At 48.2% G+C, this 23,623-nt stretch overlaps 1 protein-coding gene across 3 annotated transcripts in view; it reads left to right on the top strand.

Annotated features, from left to right (window-relative positions):
- Positions 1-5,302: 5,302 nt before the first annotated feature.
- The window catches only part of ARID5B (AT-rich interaction domain 5B), a 114,297-nt gene continuing 95,976 nt past the window's right edge, over positions 5,303-23,623 (top strand). For 2 of the 3 annotated variants that reach the window (XM_058029262.1, XM_058029260.1), the window contains exons 1-2: positions 5,487-5,800; positions 18,886-19,111. In XM_058029262.1, the coding sequence (XP_057885245.1) occupies positions 5,510-5,800; positions 18,886-19,111 (517 nt within the window). In that variant the 5' untranslated portion in view covers positions 5,487-5,509. Of the gene's footprint in view, positions 5,368-5,486; positions 5,801-18,885; positions 19,112-23,623 lie in introns of those variants that run through there. The other variant, XM_058029261.1, reaches the window with a different exon arrangement.

Here is a 23,623-nt window from a genome sequence, read left to right as displayed (position 1 = left end):
TCAGCATTCCAGCTTTGAAATGACAATTCAGCCCTTGTAACGTGAGATGAAATGATCTCCGTGGCCTCGGCTCCCTCCTTCTCCCACAGCCATCCACGCTACCACCACACGTAACAAGACATAATTTTACATAAGTAGAAGACTGTGCTCTGAGCCAATATCCGAGTCGTGCCTGATTGAATATTGCCATTTCAGAGCCACCATCTAATCACATTTTTCAGGCCGCGTGAACAAAATAATGTTGTTATAATTACACAGAGTGTTTGTGTGTATGCGCGCATGTGTATTATATATGTATAATGACATTAGGATGATAATATAGCTGTTTCTATTAGTTCTATGGTATTAATAAGGTATGACAGAAAGTTATTTGATACCATTTGAAATCCCACTTGCATTTTCATATTGCTCTCAGATGTAATTCAGGGACTTGATTTTTATGAGTTATGGCTCTGATGTCACTTGTATTTTTGCCCGTAATAGGTCCCACTGGAGCAAAATTCATCAGACTCAATTAACAGCATCTGAAAAGTGTATTTGGTTAGCAACCAATCAGGCAGAAATGGTGTGGGCTCTGTTTTAGCTGACCCATCACTCTGTGCCACTAGATGAAACCAGCTTTGCAGGCAGCAGTTAGCAGCCGCTGGAGCTCAGTTACTGTGAGAGTAAGGCAACTATTTTGGGGGCTAGTCAGCTGCTGGTTCTTCCTGTCCCATGGCTGCACCCCTTGTTATGGGTCTCAGAATACTCTGCAGCCATCTGGGCACCCTTCTCCTTTCTGCACGTGCCACCAGTCACTATTTTATTGTTGAATAGCTTGATACTCAGTGATGATTATTTTCTTTAAGCAGCCTGGTCTGGGAGCCCTGGGGCAGTGGGGTGCTCATTCCAGGCAAGCTGCTAGCAGTGCTATGAGGGAATTAAAAACACACAATGCCAGGGCAACAAAAAGAAATGCAAGGTAAATAAAAATAATTCCAAATGCACATATGAATTGAAGACTGGGGTTTGTAAGCTGATCTCACGTAGGATTTCTGCTCGGTTTGGTCACTTATTGGGGCTGGTGGATCTTTTGAAGGGAAGATAAATGCTCTGACTCCTGGCATTAGTAATGCTTTGAGCTGGTGATTCATACATCTGATCTAAAGGGCTCCAAAGTGAGAGACTGATACCAAAACCTGCTGAACTGAACATGGGGCCTCATGGCAATTTCACAGGGCTTTGCACCCCATCCCGTGTGCCGAGTGGGAGCAGGGGCTGGCATCACCCTCAACAGTCCCTGCTCCCACTGTGACTCCATCTCACACCCTGAACACTCCTCATAAAACTCCCCCGTGTCTCAAAGGCCTGGGAGGGAGAAGCTGTGAGCAGAGAATCAGTAAGTGGCCTGGAGCCCCCAGCACTGCTGGCTGCCCCCCCGGGCAGGCACAGCCCATCCCAGCGTGGATCAGGCTGTGTTCCCTTCCAAGCACAAAGCCGGGCTTCAAGACTCCAATTGCTTCCTGTCTCCCAACATGCCTGACCACAACTATTTTTAATTGTAAGGCATGAAAATAAGGTTATTTAATAAATTAACGCTTCAAATGCCTTTTGGTTCAACTTTGGCTGTTTATTAGGAGCAGCCTTATTTTGGCTTCTATGCAGTCATTTCCAGCTACCACTCTCTTTGATCCCATCTTATTTCCTTTGTAATCTACTGATCTTCTGTTATTATCGTTGCTATGTTTTATGGTTTTACATTACTTTATTGACTCAGTATACTGTAGACTGCTTTTTTTTTTTTTTGTCCCCTCTTCACTGAAAATAGCCTTTTATGAGAAGCTTAAGCAAAAGCTTGGAATGTCCAAAAGAAGGCACAGAAAAATTACAACATTTTGCACATTTCTTTTGGCCAGAGAAAGTTACAAAATATTCATATGAAAAAACTTATTCAGTGCCTGCAGGACAAAATCCAACTTTTTATAATATGTGGAATTTCAATTTCTGCTATAAACAGGCTCTGTATTTTTTTTATTTATTATTTTGAAGTATAAAGAGTTTTCTGGGGGGGAGGGGGAAGGCTCCTATAAAACTGATGTCAGAGCAATGATGAGTATGCATGGCCTCACTGCTGGGAATATGTACACTTCTGCACTGCCACAGCCTCTGTTGCTATCCCATTCCAAATGCTACCAACATTAGCAACCTAAACAGGATGCTGAGGGTCCTACGAGCCAGCAGCACCGGATGAAGTGACACCAAGGGCTGGGGGCTGGAGCCATGGGGATGGAAGGTGAACCCTCCTTTTGTTCATGCTGGGCCCTTTTTCCTGCCCCATGGACAATGAGCTCCTCTACAGGTGAAGGTTAGGTAGGGTCCTGCAGGAGCTCAGTACATGGAGCAGTGACTTGGGCCATCCTGCATAACCCCTGCCTCCCATCATCCTGTAGGGATGGATAATCATCCCTCTGCTCAGAGGACCAAAGCATGCTCTCACCTGGTTGTTCAGCCTCACTGCCTTTTTCATAGAGGATATAACACCATGATTTGGAGGGATGCTTGGAGGAAGTCTGTGGCTGGTGGGAAGGATGGGACCCGGCAACTATCAGAGCTGTGAGTGATGGTTCATGCAGTGGGGAGGAGTTCAGGGCTGGCACAGAGGCTGCCAACAGTGCCTGGGTCCCAGCTGCTGGGGTAGAAGCAGAGGCATTTGGGCACAAATGGAGATGGGAAGTTCTCTTTGCTACTTGATTACATATGGTGGGAAAGGAGCAGCCCTACCTGCCTGAGATAAAGAAAACAAAGAAAAAAATACAAACCTGTTTGTGCCCAAAATATTGTAGCAATTGTTTGAGGGCTGTTTTATCTGTGTGAGAATATAACCCTGATTAAACATGCCAAGGTCAGTGAAAACAAAGGTGAATTGCAGAAGAAGTGTGTGTAATTCTGGCCAGGAATTCACTGGGGGTGAAATGGAGCAGCACTCCCTGTTTTGCAGGGATGTGTCGAGGTGTGGGTCTCACTTGCATCACCTCTCATACCTGTCTAGCCCCTCACAAACATCCTCCAGGGGACTGAGCTCCCAAGCACAAAGTGACAGGACTTTATTGGCCAAAAGGGCTTCTATTTGCCGCTCTCCTGAGCTGTTCTCCTGGGTTTGCCCATCCAAGCTGTGCTGGTGCTGGGTGGAAGCCCAAGCAGCGGTACCCACTGGCTTCCTGCTGTCCTCAGCAGCATCCCAGCCTGCCCCCGGTGCTCACAGCGTTCTCACCGCTGTACGAGCCGTGAGGCCACAGCCCGGACAGGCACTTGGGGCATCTCAAAAGGATACAGGGCGGGAAAGGTGAAACTTCTTACAAACTGTAAGGATTTGGTAATTCCTCCAGAGGAACCAGCAGAAAATCAGCCTGCCCCTGCAGAAGCACCAAGCATCCTAGCCAGGCTTGGGTATTGAGGTTGTCAAGATGAATCCCTCATCTTCATGGCACCGGTGCGAACCCTGCCCAAATTCCCGCGCCTTCTCCGTTCCCGCTACCCGGGGCCAAGCAAGCCTTGCACCTCGCGTAGGGGTTCCCGCCACCGAACACCACGGCTTGCAGCGGGGAGGGCCCCTCGGTCCCAGCGGGATTTGAGCACGGGCCGTGCCCCGCTGTCCGGCCCCGCTGTCCGTCTGTCCTGCCCCGCCGCCCGCACCGCAGCAGCGGTCCCCGCTAGGGGGCGCCCTGCCCGCGGCGCCGCCCGCACTTGTTGCTGCCCCCCGCGGCGCGCGCTGTGTCGTGATGCACGCGGCGCTGACGTCACCGCTGGCGTCATTATTAACGATCTCATTCATTTATTTATTTATTTGTTCGTTTGTTTATTTGCTTATTTAATTATTTATTTGTTTCCGTTTCACGGCGCCCCGCCGGGGCGGCTCCGAGCCTGCGCCCGCCTTTGCCCCCCTCCCCCTGGAATCAGGGCCTGCGGAGAGGGCTTGGGAGAGGAATGAGCCAAAAATTGGGAAGAAAGTGCCGCTGCTGAGGAAAGCGCGGAGGGACATGCTCCCCGCGGAGCCGCTTTGTAGTGCTCCATCCCCCCTGCCCCGCGGAGCCGGGGCTGGCTGCACTGGCGGGCGGTGATGGAGCCCCGGGAAAAAGGGCGAGAAGGACAGAGCTCCCCCAAAATGACCCGCCCGTCCTTGTCCAGGGGTGGGCGGATGGGGGCTCCGCGGGCGCGGGGGACCGCGCAGCCCGCTAGCCGCAGCAGCATCTACCTGCGGGGATGCAGCTCCCGGAGCCCCGATGGGAACTTTCCGTGCCCGGCGCTGCGGGGCGGCCCTTGCGCCGCTGCGGGACCAAGTGCGAAGCCCGCGGTGCCGGCCGAGGCTCCCCGCGGCTGAGGCTCCCGGCGGCGCCCCGAGCCGCCCGCCTCGGGATAGCGGAGGGTGCGCGGGACGCGCGGAGCCGGCGGCTCTCTCTCCCCGCCGCAGGGGGCGGGCGGGGCGCAGGTGAGGGGCCGCCCCTCTGGGCGGGGGGCGCAGCCACCTGTCCGCCGCCCCGCGCCCCTCCGCGCCCGCCCAGCCATCGCCCCGGGCCCGCGGCGGCAGCGCCGGCACGTGCCGCTGCGCGCCCGTGTCCGCGGAGAGAGCGCGCCCATCGCCGCCGCCGCGCTCCGCTCCCCCTCCCCCTGCGCTGAATGTTCCGGCCGAGCCGCGTCCCTCCACGCAGCGCCATGAATATTGATGTGTTTATATAATCGATAACCCACTTTCCATCCCTTCCCGGGGAACAGCGATAAATAAATTAGGGACGCGCCGCCCGCCCTCCGCGGCCGCCGGGGGGGGCGGCAGGGGGGGCGCAGCCCCCGCCGTGCGCTCCGCGGCTGCCGGGGGTGGGAGCGGGATCGGGCGGTGGGAGCGGGCGGTCCCGCCGGGCGCGCGCGGACGAGCAGCGCCCCTCGCGCCGCAGGAAATGGTCTTTATATTAGACATATACGGGCAGGTCCTGTCAGATCCGCAGCGCGCCCGCCCGCCCTTTCGGCCCCCCAAAAATCGCCGAGCGCGGACAGGGGCCCCGCCGCCGCCCCGCCGCCTCCGCGCCACCCCCCCGAGGCCCGCAGCCGCCCCGCGGCATTTTTGCCCGGCCCGGGCGGGCGTCGGGAGCCCGGCCGGCGTCGGGTGGCGCCGGCGGCGGGACGCGGCGGGGCGGCGGCGGGGCGGCGGAGCGGGGGGCGGGCGGCAGGGGGGGGCGTCGCCGCGCGCGGCGGGGCGGGAGGCGGCGGCGGGGGGCGGCGGGCGGCGGGGCCGGCTTCGCCCTGCCAGGACCTGCCGGGCTCCATTCACGCCAACAAGTTTGGGAGAATGTTGAGTTCAATCGCGCCGGAGCCGCGATGGAGCGCAGCGCACTGCAGGTACCGCGCCGCCCCGCGCCCCCGCCCCGCCCCGCGCCCCCCGCCGCCGCGGAGCCCCCTCCCTCCCTCCCGCGCTCCCCTCCCGCCGCCCTCTTCCTCCTCCTGCCCCTGCGCGGCGCGGCGCGGCGCGGAGCCGGCGCTGATGCCGCTGCCGTGTTGTTGTTCCCCGCAGTGGGTCGGCGCCCCGTGCGGCTCGCACGGCCCCTACGTCTTCTACAGGGCGTTCCGCTTCCAGCGCCGCGGCGGCGGCCGGGCGCGGGTCCTCTCCCTCGGCGACTTCTTCTTCGTGCGGTGCCGCGCGGAGGAGCCCGCCTGCATCGCGGAGCTGCAGCTGCTCTGGGAGGAGCGCACCAGCCGGCAACTTCTCTCCAGCGCCAAACTTTATTTTCTCCCCGAGGACACCCCCCAGGGCAGGACCAGTGACCATGGCGAGGTGGTAAACGCGGCGCCGGCCCCCCCTTCCCCCGCGCCCGTCCCCACCTGCATGCCCGGGCTCGGCTCCCCCCTCTCCTGGCTCCCCCCACCCGCGTCCCCCTCCCCGCCGTGCGTGGCGGGGCAGCGCGGAGGGGCCGCGCCGTCGGGGCGCACCGGTGCGCGCTGACCGGGAACTTGTGCGGGAGGGGGGAAGGAGGGAGGGGGTCGGGGTGCGGGGCGGCCCCGGCCCGGCGGGCAGCGGAGTGTGTGCGGGGCTCGCCCTATCCTTCTGCTTAACAACAACAAAAAAGCCAACAAAACAAAAAAAACCCGAAAGCAAAACACACGGAAAAGCGGGGGGAAAAAAAAACACGTTGGGGGGATTTCGATATTGTTCGGGGCTTTTTTTAAGTATTCGATATGTTTAAGAGGGCGGAAATTACGAAATGGAGGCAGAGGGAGATCAAACGCTCTCTTGCTGGCAGGGACGTGTTGAATAAAGTGATAAATGACAGGTACGGGAATAATACATTCAAATAACTTGCAGATATGCCTGGGCGTATTTCGGAGCCGCCGCGCTCCCGGCGCAAACGCGCTGCGCGCCGGCACCCTCCGCCGGCGGCCGCGCAGCCCGGGATGGGGCCGCGCAGCCCCGCACCGCCCCGCCCCAGCCCCGAGCCCTCCCGTTATCTGCTTTTCAAATTCATTGCTTCAGTCTGGGGCGGGGGACGGGTGAGGTACCCAGGCAGGGGGCTGCGGGGATGGCGAGGGTCCCCGAGAGGGGCTGGAGACCAGGCGGGAGGGGGACGAGATGTTTTGGGGGAACTTCTGTTGGAGATGCCGGGGGTTGGGTCCAAGGGCGGGGGGGGCTGTCCGCAGGAGCTGTTTCGGAGGCACGCGTGGCTCTAGGTGCCGGCGTAGCCGTGTACCCGCACACACGCGTACGCAGCCGAAACGCGTCTCGGAGCCACCTTCGCTCGCTGCCACCTCTTCACTTTAATTTTCTGTGCGTGCCGCTGAGATAAGGGAGCCTTTTCCTAAGAATCAGGGAGATGACAGTGAGCAATGGATGCTCTGAAATTGCCCGTGGTGACTATTTAAAACTGTGCCTCTGCGTGTCTCATGTGTGTGTAAAATGAAAGATATTTGGAAGGGAGGGGGGTGGGGAAAGGGACACAAATCATTTTAATACGCCTTAATGATCAGCTCATGTTACTGTGGTAGGAACATCAGAGAAAATTAATCCTACCATTACGAGTAAAACACTGCTCCGGTACGAGAGTTCTCAGCTGCATGTACCTTCCTAATAATACGCACGATTTTATTTATTTTTACATGCAAACACCGCTAGTAATTAGCCGTGTGATTATACTTGTGCATTTCATTGCGGCTTAACTGATGTCATTCCGCATTATTCAACCATATGAAAACAATTTTCAATTAAGATAATGGCACGCCTTGAAATTATGCAAATGCCGGCCGTATTGTGTAGAATAATTATGACAAATGTAAAGCAGGTAAAAAGTTTCCTAATGCAGTTGTGTTTTACACCCCGGTGATGTCATTTCCCCTCTGGCCTAAGTTAGTCATTCATTAGCAGAGTAGCAGCAACAGCAACAGCTCTGAGTGATACTTCTCTGGCAGGGAGCCTACAGAAACCGGCACTGAGAGCCAGGGCCTAGAGAGGGCAACATAACACTCCCATTAAGAAATGTACTTTGTTTTCACTTACTCCATTAACTTGTTTATAGACATAGGAATGATTTTTTATGATCGACTTTTAATAGTTTGGAATAATCCGAGCAGTGCTTGGGGATGTGCAGGCAGCAGAGAGACAAAAAGCTGGGTGCTGGCTGGCTGGGGTAACTGCTGTCATTGGGGGACAGGGGCAGCTGTTTCCCCATGGCACCCCAAGGTCCCAGTCCCTTTGGTAAATGACACTCGTCTTGGTCCCCAGAGGGACAGCAGGGCCGCCTCTGGGGTCATGGGGCTTCCTAGCTCTGGCCTGGGCCCCTTCTGCAGGAGGAGATGTGGCTCTCGAGTCATATGCAGCTTATAGCCATCAGAGGGGACCTTATTTGTGGTGTGGGATTGCTGATGGGATAAAATACCTCATTGTGCATTCAGGGAGTAGGGATGGAGTGAGCCCGTGGTTAAGCGTGTATTGCGAACCTGTGGTGTCCGAGGCAAAGGGTGACGGGGCTGTCACTGGAATTGTTGGGGAGGGGAGCAAGTGGCTGAATTGCAGGCTTGTGATTGAGCCCACCAGAGATTTAGGCACGGTCTCCAGCAGCTACCTGCGCTAGCGGCGTGATTAATAGAAGCAGCTGGCTGCCTGTTTTCAGTAATAGCAGCACTGACACTGTGACAATATTCAGCTAGTGGCTGCAAGGAGGGATGTAATGCTTCTGTTACTCACAAATTTCTGATGGCGTATTTTATCTGATTGCCAAATGTTTGAGCTAATCAGCAATAAGTGTAAATATAAGTCTTTTTATAGCTAGCTGAATTCATCATCCAGATTTAAATATAACTCTTGAGGGCTGCTGAAACCGGATGTTTCCATGCACTGCCCAGATCCAGGGAAGGTTCAAGCCCAGGTGTGCTTCCGCTTCGGTACCCTTCTTTCCACCTAAGGCTCAGCATCCCCATCACCACAGTGGAGAAACTCCCTTTTGATGCCAGGAGCTGACAGAGATTGTTTCCCAGGGACTCTCAGTGGATGGTGAATGTGGGATGGGGCTGCTCACATGCAGCAGGTACGGGTGCTTCTGACCCTGATGGTTATTGCATCCCAAGGAGACATGCGTGAAGAGCATGTCCTGGGACCAGCTCAGGCATTATGCTCAGACCAGGGGTAGAGACACTTTTTTAAGAGCAGCAGGGCCTGGGATGCCACTGCTAGGTGAACTAGAAGAGTTTTGTGCTGCTTCACTGAAAACTTTGTTGCTGCTTCCAAAACTGGGTAGCCTGGGCACGCTGCTTCCCACCTCACTATCAAGCCCAGACACTGCAGCAGGTGCAACACTGGCCAGAGAGCCAGTGTCTCTTTTCCCCCCAGCAGGGAAGAAGTGATTCTCCTCCATTCCTACAGAGCCATTACCAAAACAGGGTCTTTTGGTGGAGGAAGTCACCACCTTGCCTTGATTTTCTCGTTGATTCTGGTCTGGTGGGGTCCCGTGTCACCTTCCGCGTGGGCAGGGAAGATCTCCTTGACGGCAGGTGCCTCACACAGGGGTCAGAACACGACTGCCTGGAGGCCTATGAAGATCCACAGGGAGCACCTTTAAGGGCACCCCATTGTGTTTGAAACAGTTTGATGGGGTGCATGTGGAAAGCAGGCCCCAGCTTTGCTGGCACCCAAGCGTGAGAAGCTGTGTGCTGTCAGAAAGTGCCTGCCCAGGCCCCTCGTGCCTGGTCCTGTGGCATTCAGGGGGAACGAGGTGGGCTCACCCTCCAGCTCACAAGGTCTTGGCAAACCTTCCTCCAGCTCATTTACTGTTCTGTGCTCCAAGGGGTGGTGTGGGGTTGTGGAATGACTGACCTTTGCAAAAGCAGTTGTAGAGCAAAATGCTTGTTAGTGCCTTGTGCTTTCATGTTCTTAAAGGTGTTGGCACTGGTTAGACTAGGCTTAAAAATGCACTTCAAAGTTGATATCATTAAGTCCAGGGATGGTATTTGATGTGATGCATACAATTCCTAAAAACCCCTAAACAAGCAGCTAATTCATTTTGCATGGTATGACATTCCCTGCATTGCTCTGCATCGTGGTGAATGCTGCTTCCATTGAGGCTGGACTGTCAGTGGGGATCTGCCTTTGGTTCATTCATAGCAGCAAAGTTTACTACGAACTCATGTTGATTTCATCTCTTCTCCCAAACTGGGGATCTGATGCAATGCTTTTCGCCTTGCAAATAATCCTTACTCATGCAAGTAATTTACATGAGTAAGCGTTGCTCATAGAGAGGAGAGGAGAGGAGAGAGCTAGTTTCCTGTAATTATTTCCCTAGAAGTATTTTGCATTTTCAGACTAATTGGGGTAAAGGAAAAAAAAAGAAGTCACTCCATAAATGTGTGTCATTTATAATTGCAGAAGAGATTCTTCCAGAAAGTTAAGGGAATCAGTGGTTTTGTTCTCTGTTCAATTTGGGATAGATGCTGACAGCATCCCTCGAAAGCCTGGTTCATTTTGTTGGGACTCTTGACTTGTGGGGGTCCTACCCCAGTGCCTAAAGGTAGCATAGGCTGGCCCAGGCATGGTGTCTTGTAAGAGCACTGCTTTATTGCCACCCCCCTAGAAAAATGTGCTACTCCCTTTTTACAGTAATGGATTTTGGTTTTTTTTACAGACGTAGGAATCTGTACGCTCTTATTTGAAATGAGAATAGCCTCGTTTTAGCCTCCACGGTGTGTGCCTTACGCTCGTATCTGTCAACACTGGTAATGGCAACACGTTTCAAACATGCAGATTATGATTATTAAAGGGTGCTTTAAAATCATGCTAATAGCATCAATCTCCACTGTACACTTGCTCAAATTAATTCAGCTTTGGAAATCAGGCACACTGTAATAGCAGTGTTAGAGAAATGGCATTTGTCATAAAATATCGTGGGTTTGGTAATTGCATATCCACTCTGTATATTTTTATCTCTCTTGCCACCAGTAGCATATGCTGGCAAAGGAAGGACAGGGCAATGATATTACTCAGAGAAGCCACATGTTGCTAGCCATTAGCCAGCAATCTGGAATATCTAGTCATTTAAGGCAGATTCCTTTAAAAATAAAAAAAACAAACCCAACTTTTTATTTTATTTCCTTTCTTCTTTCCCTCCCCTTCCCTGTGCATTCAGACTGTAAAATACACCCACTGCTTTCCAGAGTTGCTGTTCCCAGTCTGATCAGTGGCACTAAACATTAAACTCTTGTCTTTGGAGAATAATAGGCCTCACATGGTACACCCTCAAGCATGTTGAGATACTGTGCAGGCTGGAAAATAAAAATGTTCTAATTGTGTCTTTTAAATAAGCATAGGAGTGAATTAATTAGACTATATTTTGTCTTTAGTTGCTTAGTTACACAATAGTATTCCTAAGCGCAAGTAAGATAAATTGGCTCTTTTTGTGCTGCTTGTCCCTTAATCATAATTACTGTATTGCTCAGGAGAGTAACGCATACATAGATTTTGCATTTTTAATAATATTCAAACAATATGCGAATGATATAGAAAGTATGTTCTGATTCAAGCTCTCATATGCTTTTATTCGGGAAGAAGTTCTACTGCTGTGGGAGCAATATTTGCATTAGTTGCTCAGAGATGTAGTTCTGGGAAATACATAATTGAAATATTCTTGCAATGCTTGTTCTGGCCCTTTCATTCGCATTCAAAATAACAATGCCTTAAGTCTCTGAACAGTCATCCACTCTTGATTTAAGAGCTTTTTTTCTTTGTGTGCGTGTGTTTGTTTGTGCGTGTGCAGTGTGGGTTCACACCCAGCGTTAACCCTGCACAGCCTAGACACTGGCGTGATTCATGGTGTTGTATCAAGTTGAGCTTTTTATTTGTAACTAAAATGCAGTCAGAAGGTCAGATGAACATCGGCATTTTATGGCATTAATCCAATGACCTTAATGCTTGGCAGGCGTCCATGTTTCTGTGCGAAGGTGCCAGGGTTATAGATAATAAAAGAGTTTGTTTTCATTTTCTGGATATTTTAATCTTTCCTTGCAAAGCGTAGCCTCGGATTTGGGGGGCTTGGGGCTACTCCTGGGGGCCAAAACTTTAATGTCTTACTGGGTTGTTGAACCTTAGCTGCTAATGATGGGCAGATTGATACAGATACTGAACAATGGAAGGTTCTGGCAAGAAACCCCCTAGACATGCTCAGTGGATGTATGTGAAAATTGGCTCCATTGTTCTGCTGTATGAAAAGCAAGTAAATTATTTACAGATATTTGCTAATTAAAGCACATATTGTTTTACCAGCACAATAGAACACAATATAACAAAAGACAAAAGAATAAGCTTGCATAATTTAAACCTGCTAATGCCATGTACTCCTTGTTAAGAAAAAATATAATTATGTAATCTATGAGGAAAGCTTCTCATACTGTAACTGTAGTAGGCAAAATTAGGAATGAATTGCTTGTCAACTTGCCTAAACTAAAACAGCTCTCTGAGATCTGTGAGCTATCTGACGGCAAAACATTTTGACTGAAGCCTATTTTCTATTTGGTCAGAACTTCTATCTGCAATGACAGATATAAATTCAATTTGAACCTCTGGCTGGGAGTGGGAGGAGGGAGAAAAAAACACCCCAGTCACAAAGACAGAGGCTCACAGCAGAAATATCATGTCTAACTGCTCACAGCCATCCCTCTGTGCACCCCATCTCCACCCCACTTCCAGGACCCCAAAAAGCATCCTGCAGAGACATGGTGGTGTTCTGCCCCAGGTCATTTTGCGTGTCTGGCTTTGGAATTACTGAGTCATGTGGAAAATGCTGCTTGCTAATACAAGGGAAAGCAAAAACCATAGGACTTCACATGCTTCAGCCATGTCCTTTTAATTTGGTCTTTTCTCTTGGTTTTGGACCCTGGAAGAAGAGATGAACACATCAGTGTGAGTTTCAGACAGCTCTGTGCAGCTGTGTTTAGGCTGGGGAAATACCTGTCACCTGAGTTTAACAAGATCATTATAGCCCTTTAAAGTAATTAGAAAAGGATTAACAGATGAAAGGTTCTGTCTTGGCCTCTTTAAAATTCTCTAGTGGGCCAGGTAAATTCCTGATCTATGCATGTTTCCCTTCTCAAGGCTCTCCCCATAGGTTCATGGGTGGAAAGCAGTGGTCTCTGTAGGTCCCTGTATGTAGGTGCCTCCAGGGAACAGGTCCAGACCCCAGCAGTCAGTTGTGCTCCACAAATCCTTTGGGACACCTCTGTCTGCCCTGGGCTAGGGGGTGCATGAGGAGATGGCCCCAAATGAGGCACTCTGAGCAGGGTCAGGGGAAAGAAAGCTGCTCCTGCCTGTGCCAAGCTCTGCAGCCTCTTGTGAGGCTTCCCTGTCATTCAGTGATCCCACTTGTGGAACTGGAGGAGCAATTCCCACCTGGCAGAGCTGTGCCCAGGTCTGCAGCATGCTTACAGCAGGAGAGTCCTTCGTGTGCCCTGTAAGGGAGGCTGAGCAGGGCACACCCCAGAACCAGGCCTTTTCCACCACACAGCCAGTTTTTTAGCTAGTTTGTGGTCCTGCAGTCTTAAAAACTTTTGTGCATATTCCCAGCCCACCACTGGCAGTAAGGAGACAGGACCATTTTACTCTAGGGGAAGTCTCTGAGAGTAAATCAGCCCTGTACAAATGCTCTTTCCCCCTTTAGAGCTGAGTATGGTCCCTGAAAGGAGTGCTGCTTTTAGGAGATGCTTCTGGAGACCTGGGTTCAGGTTCCTGAGTGACTTTGGGTGGGTGGGTGGGTTAGGGCTGAACTGAGATGACCTGGTTTCTTCTGCTGTCCCAGTGCCCTGATAGTGTCTGGATGGCAGAGAAGAGCTCTGGACTAAAGACTGTGATCAGGAGACCTTTTGTTTTAACTGTGCTGTCAAACAAAGCTGATGGTACTGCCCTCAAACATCCAGGTAAAAGCCTTCCTGTGGGAGAGGTGCTTATTGGCAGTGAGCTCCCTCCTCCCCTTCTGCATGTCTGCAGCATGGGCTCCTGCTCCTCAAAGGGGTCTAGAGCAGGGAACTGGATTCCTGAGTCAAGAACTGCCATGTTACATACACACGGTACGGGAAGGTCCTTTTCACTTCAATTGCAAATCCCTAAAATATATGTGGGGTGTAAACCCAGCCCAGGATAAGGGCTTTATGCCCAAATGAAATAACAGTTCTGTTATCCCTGGTGAATGCAGTCTGTCAGAGTCACACTGTATTTTTTGCTCCTGTGGATGAATGTGTTTTCATCAGCAATGTACTGGGTTGTAAAATACGCATCCCCAGCTATCTACTGTGCTAAAGATTTCACAGAAAAGGCTTGAAGATGTTTTCTAATGCAAATCATACTGATCAGATAAATGACATGCAGTGTCTCCTGTAATTATCAGCAAGAGTTTTTACAGTACATCTCCTGTTTCTCTCTAGGCCACATATTTGATGTTAGGAGACTGCCAAGCAGGTGTTTGACTCACTCATGCTCTCCAGAATTCCTTAAATGACCTCTGGAAGTACTGGAGTGAAAACAGTCTCAGCATGTCAAAATTTTGAGATATCTCAGTTGCTGTAATTCCTTTAAGGCTGCCTCAATGTCTCTAAAATATAAATCTTTTCTAGTTATTGGCAAAGAGTAAGGAGTTGTGATGTACCGTATGTGGGTGTGCAATCAAGATGTATGACCTCCCTGTGCTGCCCTGTGACTCCCTGCCTTGTAAGAGTTAATATTTCTTCTAAAAAATAATTATCTGCTTTAAGCTATTATAACTACCTGACCTGTTTCCCTGAATATAAGCATTTCAGCCATCTGCTGAGTCAGGCAATATAGCATTCTGTGCTTTCACGAGGCTGTGATGGTTGCTTAGACAACAGTGACATAATATTTAAGCATAATGGCTCTCGAGAAGATGCTGTCCTCTTCTCCCTGGATGACTTCTCTGGAAATGCAAATCCAGTATGCTCTTAAAAAATTAAGAGATGGATGAGAAGGGTTTGTGTGACCATCTTTCTTAACCATCTCCCCATTTTCTACTTGATAGGTGAAAGAATTGTACTGTGCTCAGAAGTCTTACAAGACATGCTAAAATTACAGGCTGACTCAATAACCATTTTTATAGAAGCAGCTAAAAAAGTGCCTCTTTCTATAGTCAGTGCTTATTTAGAGATTTAGACAACATTATGGCTGAAACCATTGGTCCATTGGGCCATTGACCAGTTGGTCAGGTCCACTGGATAAAATCTTATTCCTGAGCAGAGTTGAAATCTCTGCTGGTTGTTTTCTCTTCTTGCTGTAGCAGGAAAAAATGGTAATTAAAGACTTAACTGTGGCAATGGAGACCTCATAAACATATCACTTCAGAGCATAGCTAATACATGATGAGTTGATTTTGTATAGATAGAGATATATATGCACTGTTTGCTATGTGGGTGGTTTTTCATGTTTACACAGAGATATAATTATGAATGACATGAAGGTTATACAGCAGATTTCTTTAATCTTCTAAAGGTTTGTTAGTCATGTGTCACTGTGTACCTGGTTTTTATTTTTTCAACATCTGTATTCCTTTGTCATCTTGTTGAAGGGCTTTCTCTGGAAGGGCTGTGGCAGCAGATAGTGGTTGATACCACAGGGATATAGGAGCTCCTGTGGCTGGCAGAGCTCTGCAGGTCCCAGAGCAACTTTTGTTGCGACACGGGGCTTAACCAAAAAGGAGAAGGACCCCTTTGTCACCTGCTGCTCTAAAAAACCCCCCAAACACCGCAGCAGTTTGGGATTGAGTGCTTGGAAAGGTTGCTGAAGAATGTACGAAAGCGTGGCAAGGCACATTGAAATTGCAGAGCTGGTTAGATAGTTGGGTGACCTCTGGGTGCTGTGGTGCAAGGGCAGGTGACCTCTGGTGTCAGCAGACTCCCAAGATGTGGGCAAGACAACCCTGCTGGAGCTGCCTGTGGCTCGGGCTGCCCCAAAAGCAGAGACTGGAGCCCCTGCCATGCCTGGCTGGGTGACCAAGTAGAGACTGGAGCCCCCTGCCATGCTGGCTCAGGGTTTGCACGGTGAGGCGCTGGGGTAGGAGCACCCCTGGAGATGCAGTCCCACACGGGTGAGATCTGCGTTGGCAGACGAGGCCTGCGGGCTGATCCGCAGCGTTTGAGGAGCACTTGAGGAGTTGGGAAGAATGTGGACAATTCTGTGTGAACTGGGTCACAAGTGAGTGCTGAGGGAAGGAGCAGGTCTGTCCAGTCCTGCTGTGTGACGGGCAGGGCGGCCCAAGGCAGGCTCTGAGGCGGTTCAGGTCATTTTTCCATTTCCCGCCTAAAAGTGAACTAGGCCGCGTTTCCCTGGTGCCGCTGTGGGGATCCCTGGCAGTACCCAGGGAGGACAGGGATTTAGGGCCAGCCTGGTGCCTTGGGGACAAGGATTTAGGGCCAGCCTGGTGCCTTGGGGACAAGGATTTGGGGCCAGCCTGGTGCCTTGGGGACAAGGATTTGGGGCCAGCCTGGTGCCCTTGGGGACAGGGATTTAGGGCCAGCCTCGTGCCTTGGGGACAGAGATTTGGGGGCCAGCCTGGTGCCCTTGGGGACAAGGATTTGGGGCCAGCCTGGTGCCCTTGGGGACAGGGATTTGGGTCCAGCCTGGTGCCTTTGGGGACAGAGATTTGGGGGCCAGCCTGGTGCCCTTGGGGACAGGGATTTGGGGCCAGCCTGGTGCCTTTGGGGACAGAGATTTAGGGGCCAGCCTTGTGCCTTGGGGACAGGGATTTGGGACATAGCTGCTGCAGGGTGACCAGCTGTTCTTGGGGACAAGGCTGGTGTGGAGGTGGCCGGGTGGCCCTGACAAGGGGCCAGCAGCTGTGGAGGGAGGTTTAGCCCAGAGCCCTTGTCACAGCACAGGGACAGCGTGGACTCCTTCTGTGTTCTGTATTTGTGCTGGGTTGCTCCCTGGTGCCATCCTGGGCACCCCTTTGCACGCTGTGGCTGCATTTGGATGCTTGGTGTCACTTTGCAGAGGGCTGAGGGGTGGCAGAGAGTGGCATTTTTGCTGTGTCGTTGTTTTTCTGGCCCCTCACATCCGTGTGGGGATGCTGAACACCTCAGATTCCCGTGGCTGGATGTGCTGCTGCCACAGGAAACTCATGGCTGGGCTGTGCTTTCCCCAGCTCCCCAAAAGGTCCCCTGCTCCTGCCTCTACAGTTCCCCCTCCACGACAGCCTGACAGAGTGCACCAGTATCGTTTCACCCTTGGTACATTAGGGCTTTTGGAGGGGATTTTTGTGGTATTTTTTGGTTTATTTTGTTTTGCTTTGTTGTTGTTTGTTTGTCTTGTTTTTTTTTTTAATTCAGTTTCTTTTTCCTCTCGTGTACGCATCATGTGCGTGTGTGCGAAGGTTGCATTCTCAAAAACAAGTTTATTCATTGATGATGTAATAGTGATTGTACTTTTCTTTTGGTTAATAAATTGTCTGCTCGGCTTACTTTGTATGCCAGCCAAAATTAGTCATACCAGTTCTTGGAAAGGATATGAAGAAACTAGTAATTGAAATCATAATCATTTGATCATGAGAGCAATTTGGAAAATAATATTTTAACCAGAAGCATGTCTGATCTCCAAGTCAGGTTTTTGTTGGTTTTTCAGGTTTTTTTTTTAACTGCTGCTAAGTAGATTTCTCTGGTATGGAATATGAGAAATTGTGTAGTAGCTGGTGATGGTATTCGACACCCTAAGAGAGGACTTCATCCAGAAATTGCTGAGACTGTCTGCAGGCAGCCTGATATTTATATATATGTATTATTTTTTTCCATCCTGACATTTAATAATCACCATGTAATAGCTATAAAATGCATAGCAACTACAGCTTTTTTATTTCAAGTGGATGGTGTAATGAAATTGGGTGAAACCATCCATTGAAATTGTACTTTGTAGTACCCAGTGCTTGTTTACAAAGTATTGACGTTTGTCATAAACAGAGATTTAAAGCATCACTGTTATTGTTTGTTGTTTGGTGGAGGCTCTTATGCTGTGCAGTGATAAAGGAAAAGATTTTATTACAAGCTTGCTTAGCATATAAACATGCTGTTCACTTCTGACCAAATATTTGTTATTGCACTAAATGTAATGAAGGTGCCTGCTTATAAAACAGTTTTGTATTATATAAGGAAGAGAGGAATATCAGATCTGGTTTTTTACTAGAATTACTTCAGGTTTTGTATTGTATGCGACTTGTCACAATAAAGCTGTTTTCTTTTTTTTTTCCATTGAGCATTTCCATTTTATTTCCTGAGGAATGTGTTCAGTGGACAAAAAAAAACACACAGAGAGAATCAATCGTGCTTTTCCCTTTGTTTAATAACTCAAAGAATTTCTCTCCCCTTTGCAAATACTTATGTTTATTTGAGAGAAAAATTGGATTCTGGTTTATTTATTTCAAGAACCTGAAACCTTATTTAGTGTTAGAAATGTGTCGTGGGCAAGGTGTGGTGTACAGCCAGCTCTTGTTACAACATAAATTATTTCTGCTGTTTTAACAAAAAAACTCTGGAGTGTATCTTGCTGGATATGTATGTTTGTTTGTTTATTTTTTGAGGCTTTCTTGATACCTTGCTCAGTGGAGTCAGCTGTAAAATATTCTGCTTATTCATCATGACTGAGAGGAGTTGATTGTTTCCTGGAAGGTTAAAATCCAGCAATTAGGACTGTTTAATTTAAGTGTATGTTCTGGAGGCTAAACTAAGTTTAAGTGCTCTTCTTAGAATGTATGTTTTAGAAGGGGGGAAAAAAATTACAGTTCTGATCTTGAAAAAGGTTTTAAGAAACATGAGAATGTGCAAGTTTCTTTTGGTGGGAAGCACATTTATGTAGTATTTCTTTTGGGATTACATCACAGTTTTATTTAATTTTAAGGACAAAAGTTAAATTCAATATTTGTGTATAAGCCAAGGGAAAATGTACCATAAACATAGGAATTTTCTGGTGAGTCAGAGTTCCAAGAATCTGAGATTTACTTAGTCCATTTATTTCAGGACTAACTATAACCATTAGTCATCCAGCCATGAATTTTTACATTTGCAGCTAATTGCACCTAAAAAGCATCTTTCCCTCAAGGCTTTGGGTTATACAGAATGTGATTTGGCAACCTGCATTTCAAATGCCTTTTAGGATCATTGCCCTGGTTCTAGAAATTGTCTTTAGATGCTGTATATTTGCTTCAAGTAAACAACTAATATTTCCACTTAGGTGGCAAGAGGAATAAATTAAGCACTAGCTATTCTGTGATACAGAAAAATTACTCAGCCTGCAGCAAGACAGGCTTTTGCAGGAGTCAGTGCAGGATGATATTACTGGTTTCTCAGTCATCAGGGAGCCCAGAGTGACATGTTGTATTCTCATCTGATCACTTCTCGCAGGATGAAGTTATTGCTGTTTCAGAAAAAGTGACTGTGAAGCTCGAGGACTTGGCAAAATGGGCACAGTCGGATTTCTCCAAGTGGAAGTGTGGTTTCCGGGCTGAGCCGGTCCAGCCCATGGATGTGGGGAAAAATGGGCAGAAAGAGGCCTTGACAAGATACAGACAATCCACACTGAACAGTGGCTTGAACTTCAAAGATATTCTGAAGGAAAAGGCTGACCTTGGTGAGTATCCCTTACTTTCTCTTGTGGGAAGGGGCCTGTGGGAGAGTATCTTTTGAAAACAGATGAGCCTGATCCTGCCATGCCACTGCAGATTCCCAAGGTATGTCTGAGCCTGGGGCAGAGGTGTGGCCATGAGATACCTGTGTGGGATGAGTGGTGGTAGTGAGCTCATCTCCAGCTCCTTGCAGACTGGTGTGGGGTAACACTGTGATACCTGTCTGTATGGCCCCGAGCACTGCAGCTCAAACCCTGCAGATGTGCCTACAAATAATTGTCCCAGGCTCTCCCTGGGGCTCTGCAGGCTGGGGGATCAGGTCAGAGCTGAACACTGTGGGGAGAGCAGGCTGATGTCTTCCTAGGCCTCCTGTGAAAGGCAGGGATGAGCAGAGGCCTTTCCCTTCTCATGTCCCATCTTCCAGGAGCTCATAGGTGCTCCTGCTGCTTGCCCTGACTCTGTATGGCTGGCTCTGTGTCACATTCAGGAGGGATGTGTCCCTTCCATGGTGTTTCCTTCTCAGCTTTATGTTGCTGCAGGGCTCTGTGAGCCCCCCACTGTCTCCATACACAGCCCTGTGCTTTCTTCCCCTGTCTGTTTTCAGAAAGGGAGTTGGTAGCTCTGCTGCTTTGGGTGGTTGCAGGCAGGCTTGCAGCTGTGGGACTGCTTTGTTGCACAGGCACTCACACCTGTAATGCCTGTGGTGGCTTCCCAGGTCCAAGGGAGATCAGTCTTCTCTTGGTAAACGTGCCTGTTTGTGGGATTAGGGCCTTGGATGTGTAACAGCTGTCAGAGATGGCACTTAGAAGTGCATACCAGGGACATTTCTCTCTTCTGCCAAATTTTTAATAAATGTTCCATGTTTGAAAAGCATCAAGTTTAGGCCATAATGTGTGAAAAGGTAAGAAAGTAAGAGCTAGGCCTGATGCATTTGAGGACATGCTTTTGTATCTATGTGAACAGGAGTGCAGGGCCAAGTTCTGTTTTATAGTGTCATGACTAGGTTGGCATGGAAGCCAAGTTACATGAAGCTGAAGATCTATCTTGGAAGATTTATCTTCTGCATCTCATTTTTCTGATCTTATCAAATGGTGAAATGATTGTGTCAATTTCACATGTTACCATTAGCTGTGTAGGTTGGAAGATTCAAGTACAATTGGAAGTTGATCTTGTTTTTCATTGCATGTCCAGGGAAAAATTAAGCCATGCAATTCTTTCTCTCTTTGCTTTTCTCTGTGGTTTCTTCTAGTTCATAATTACATGCAGTAATTTTCTCTGCTATTGCCCTGGTATCTTTATGCAGTACATTTATTTGCATTTGTTTGTTGTGTCAGAAGAATCTTAATGTTTTTCAGACAGAACTTTTGTGTGCTAATGTTTTCTTGTTTTTGTTTTCAACAAACAAAAAACTCCTTGTGGTAAGTTTTGAAATTGCTATTATCTACCCTAGGAGCCAGAGAAAATTATCTTTAAGCCCAAGGCTTATAGTTGCATGTTAAGCCTTTCAAAGTAGGGGTTATACTGAAAACGCTCACGGAATGCAAACTATATGGTATAATTTTGATAACCCCACATTCTGATGTTGCTCATTTTCAGTTGCTGGCTCTGGCTTTATTGTTGCATTGGGTTTTTTGTTTTTTTTTTTCTGTAGAAAAGGGAATTTTGGCTAATGTTTGGTTATGACTGCCTTTATCTTCATAATGACTGGTTGACAGGAGTGAAACCAAAGGTTCACAAAGACCTGTAGCTGACTAGATACATTGATATAGACAATTGATCCGGCCTATTAAGGGAATCAATTAAGTTCTTAAATCTAGTATTGAGATTACTTTTTTACCATTTGAAAGAGCCAAGAATTTAATCCTATTTTGCTTCTTGGATCTGACACAAAAACTCAGAAGAGTTGGTGATCTTTGAAACTGGTGGAGCAGCCCTAGTTGGTGTCCTGTAGGCAATCCATGAGCTCGGGTGTTTGTTTCATCTGTGGTGAGACAAAGAGGATTTACTCTCTTGTTCTGAGTGGTTGGTCAGGGTTGACATTGCTGTGGGAGTTGTCATGTCCCCAGCTGGAGGCAGAGGCATGATGTGGGGTGTCTGAGGTGTTTGAGCTGCTGATGTTGTCTCTTCTCTGGTGTCAGAGGGCAGCTTTACTGCCTGTTGGGACGTGTGCCCACAGACCTTTTCCAGTCCTCAGTGCCAACAGAGCAGCGCTCTGCTGTGGTGATCAAAAGATTTATTAGCAATCACTTCTGCAGCAGGTCCCCAGCACAATGGGATGGGGTAGTCTTTCCTCTTAAAATAGAGCTGTAAGAGGAGCACAGTGCACTGTCACACAAAGGTCCCTCACTTGGTGCTGGTGTTTAACCCTGGCTGTAGGTGAGGAAGTTGCTGAACCAGGTGTTGAAAAGGCCCAGATAAACAACATGATCTCCTGGACCCCTTTTTTTCCTATGAAATGGCATGTTTCCATTACAGAAAAATTCCATAAAAGCGAGTAGATTCTGTAGCTTTTCCTACTAGATGTTTTTGAATCAAGCTCTAAAATGTAATAGGAAATTATATCCCTAGCAAAGAGCTCAAAAAAGCTTTACAGAAGAAACAAAACCAGTTTTCACACATTATCCAGGAGTGGTGGGGAGTGAAATAACCCGGATGAAATGAAAACATGGCTGATACAGACCCAGAGAAGTGTCACTGTGCAAACATACTTAATTAAACACGCTGCTGCTGGGAGGAGGGCAGCTTCAGACAACAACCAAGCAAAGTGAGGCCTCGTGTGAGCAGTGTGCACCCTGTGCCATGTGTTCAGTGGCACTTGCTTAGCCAAAACTAAGGCAACACCTGGTTAATCCACAACCTGTAGAAGCCATGAACCTATAACTGAAAGTCAACCCTAATTCAAACAAGGTAGATCTGTCTCCTTTTTTTGTTCTCTCTTTCTTCTCTTTTGTTCTCTTCCCCCTCTTTTCTCTTTTCTTTTCCCCCTCTTTCTTTTCTCTTTGCTGTTCTTTTCTGCAGAAACTGTTGGGTTGGGTTTTTTTCCTGTAAAATACTGTTGTTTTTATCACTAGTGAATTATGCAGAACTTTTCCTTAGGACTGTATTAAATAAAAGATCGTGCAATAGCATTTTTTGTGTGAGCTTCAAGATTTCAGCTTGAAAAATGATTTTTAAGAATTATTTCTTTCTGCCTGTTGAGATATTTATGTTATACAGTCTGTCCCTTTCTACAAATATGTCAATACTGAATGCTAGCAGTTTATGTCTTAAGACTATTTATAGCTTTCTGAATATTTCTTTCAAATGTTGAGGAAAAATAAAGAGCAACAACAATGCAGCATATAAAAATAGAGTTGCTCAGGAATGTATTATTCATAATGAACATAAGAACCTGTTTTTCCAGAAGAATTGGTCTGATAAAATCATTCACTGCTGAGGCCGCTAGTTATTTATTTTTGTCTTTAGAATTATTTAGGGAATTTTTCTTTGTAATAAATGGACTTGTATACCCATATTTGGTAAACCAGTGGGAAGTCACCAAATGAGGAATTATTTCATTTTACGAAATGTTTAACAACTAAGCAATGTAAACACTATCGGTTAAATATGGCAAAGTTGCATATTTGTATTCCTTGGGCTATAGTTCAAAAAAAAATTCAAATTATTTTATATAACATTGCTTCTTACAGACTTCCTTTAAGTGAAGTATGAAAGCTGCAGTGTAAGCTTTATTGGCCTATAAATATGTCATTATAGTTGGACTACATTTATATGCTTTGGATTGTTGTTTAAGCCAAGAAAATATGTCTCTACAGGTTGACTTTTTATTGAAACCCTTTGAGGCATACAACAGAATGTATTTTAGGCCAAGGTTATTAAAACAGCATTTTCATTTTTGCAGCAGACTCATTGTCAATTATGCTGCCACAAACTGTCTGTGGATAGGCAGTTATGAATGGTTTCATCTCTAAATGTGTCTTTAGAAAAAGAAATAAAAGATAGAGGAGTCAGAGCTGAAATTGAGAGAAGAGACTGAGGGGAAAATGACTGAATTTAGTGCTCGCCAGCTCTGCTGGTTTGGGTTAGGCTGAGCTGCAGAGCTGCCTGGGTTTAGCCATGGAACAAATGGCCACTGTGCCTGTGCTGGGCCAGGGAGGTGGGAGCTGTGCCACAGGCAGGCAGTCTGCAGCCCTCTGGCTCTGTCATGGCACAGCTCTGGGTTTGGTCCCCAAGCTGGCATTGCCACTCTTTTTATCCATCCTCTGTGGGTGTATGCCAAAATGGGCGGTGCAGGCTCCTGCACTGCAGTGTTAGTAATGGGATGGGCAAGTTCTGGTGAACTGAAGGGGTTTTGCTGCACTTACTTCTTGTTTGTTCAGGTCCAGCAAGGGGAAACCCAAAGAAAATTTAACAATCGGTTCTGTCCTGTCTTTCATTCCCCACAGTCATGCATTTGAGGGTATAAAATCTGGATCTTTGCTCCCTGTGAAACCCAGGGGGATCAACTACTGCTCCTA

The sequence above is a fragment of the Melospiza georgiana genome, chromosome 8, assembly GCF_028018845.1.
Source record: "Melospiza georgiana isolate bMelGeo1 chromosome 8, bMelGeo1.pri, whole genome shotgun sequence".
NCBI classification, from domain to species: Eukaryota; Metazoa; Chordata; class Aves; order Passeriformes; family Passerellidae; genus Melospiza; species Melospiza georgiana.
This window is presented reverse-complemented; position numbering and strand designations above follow the sequence as displayed.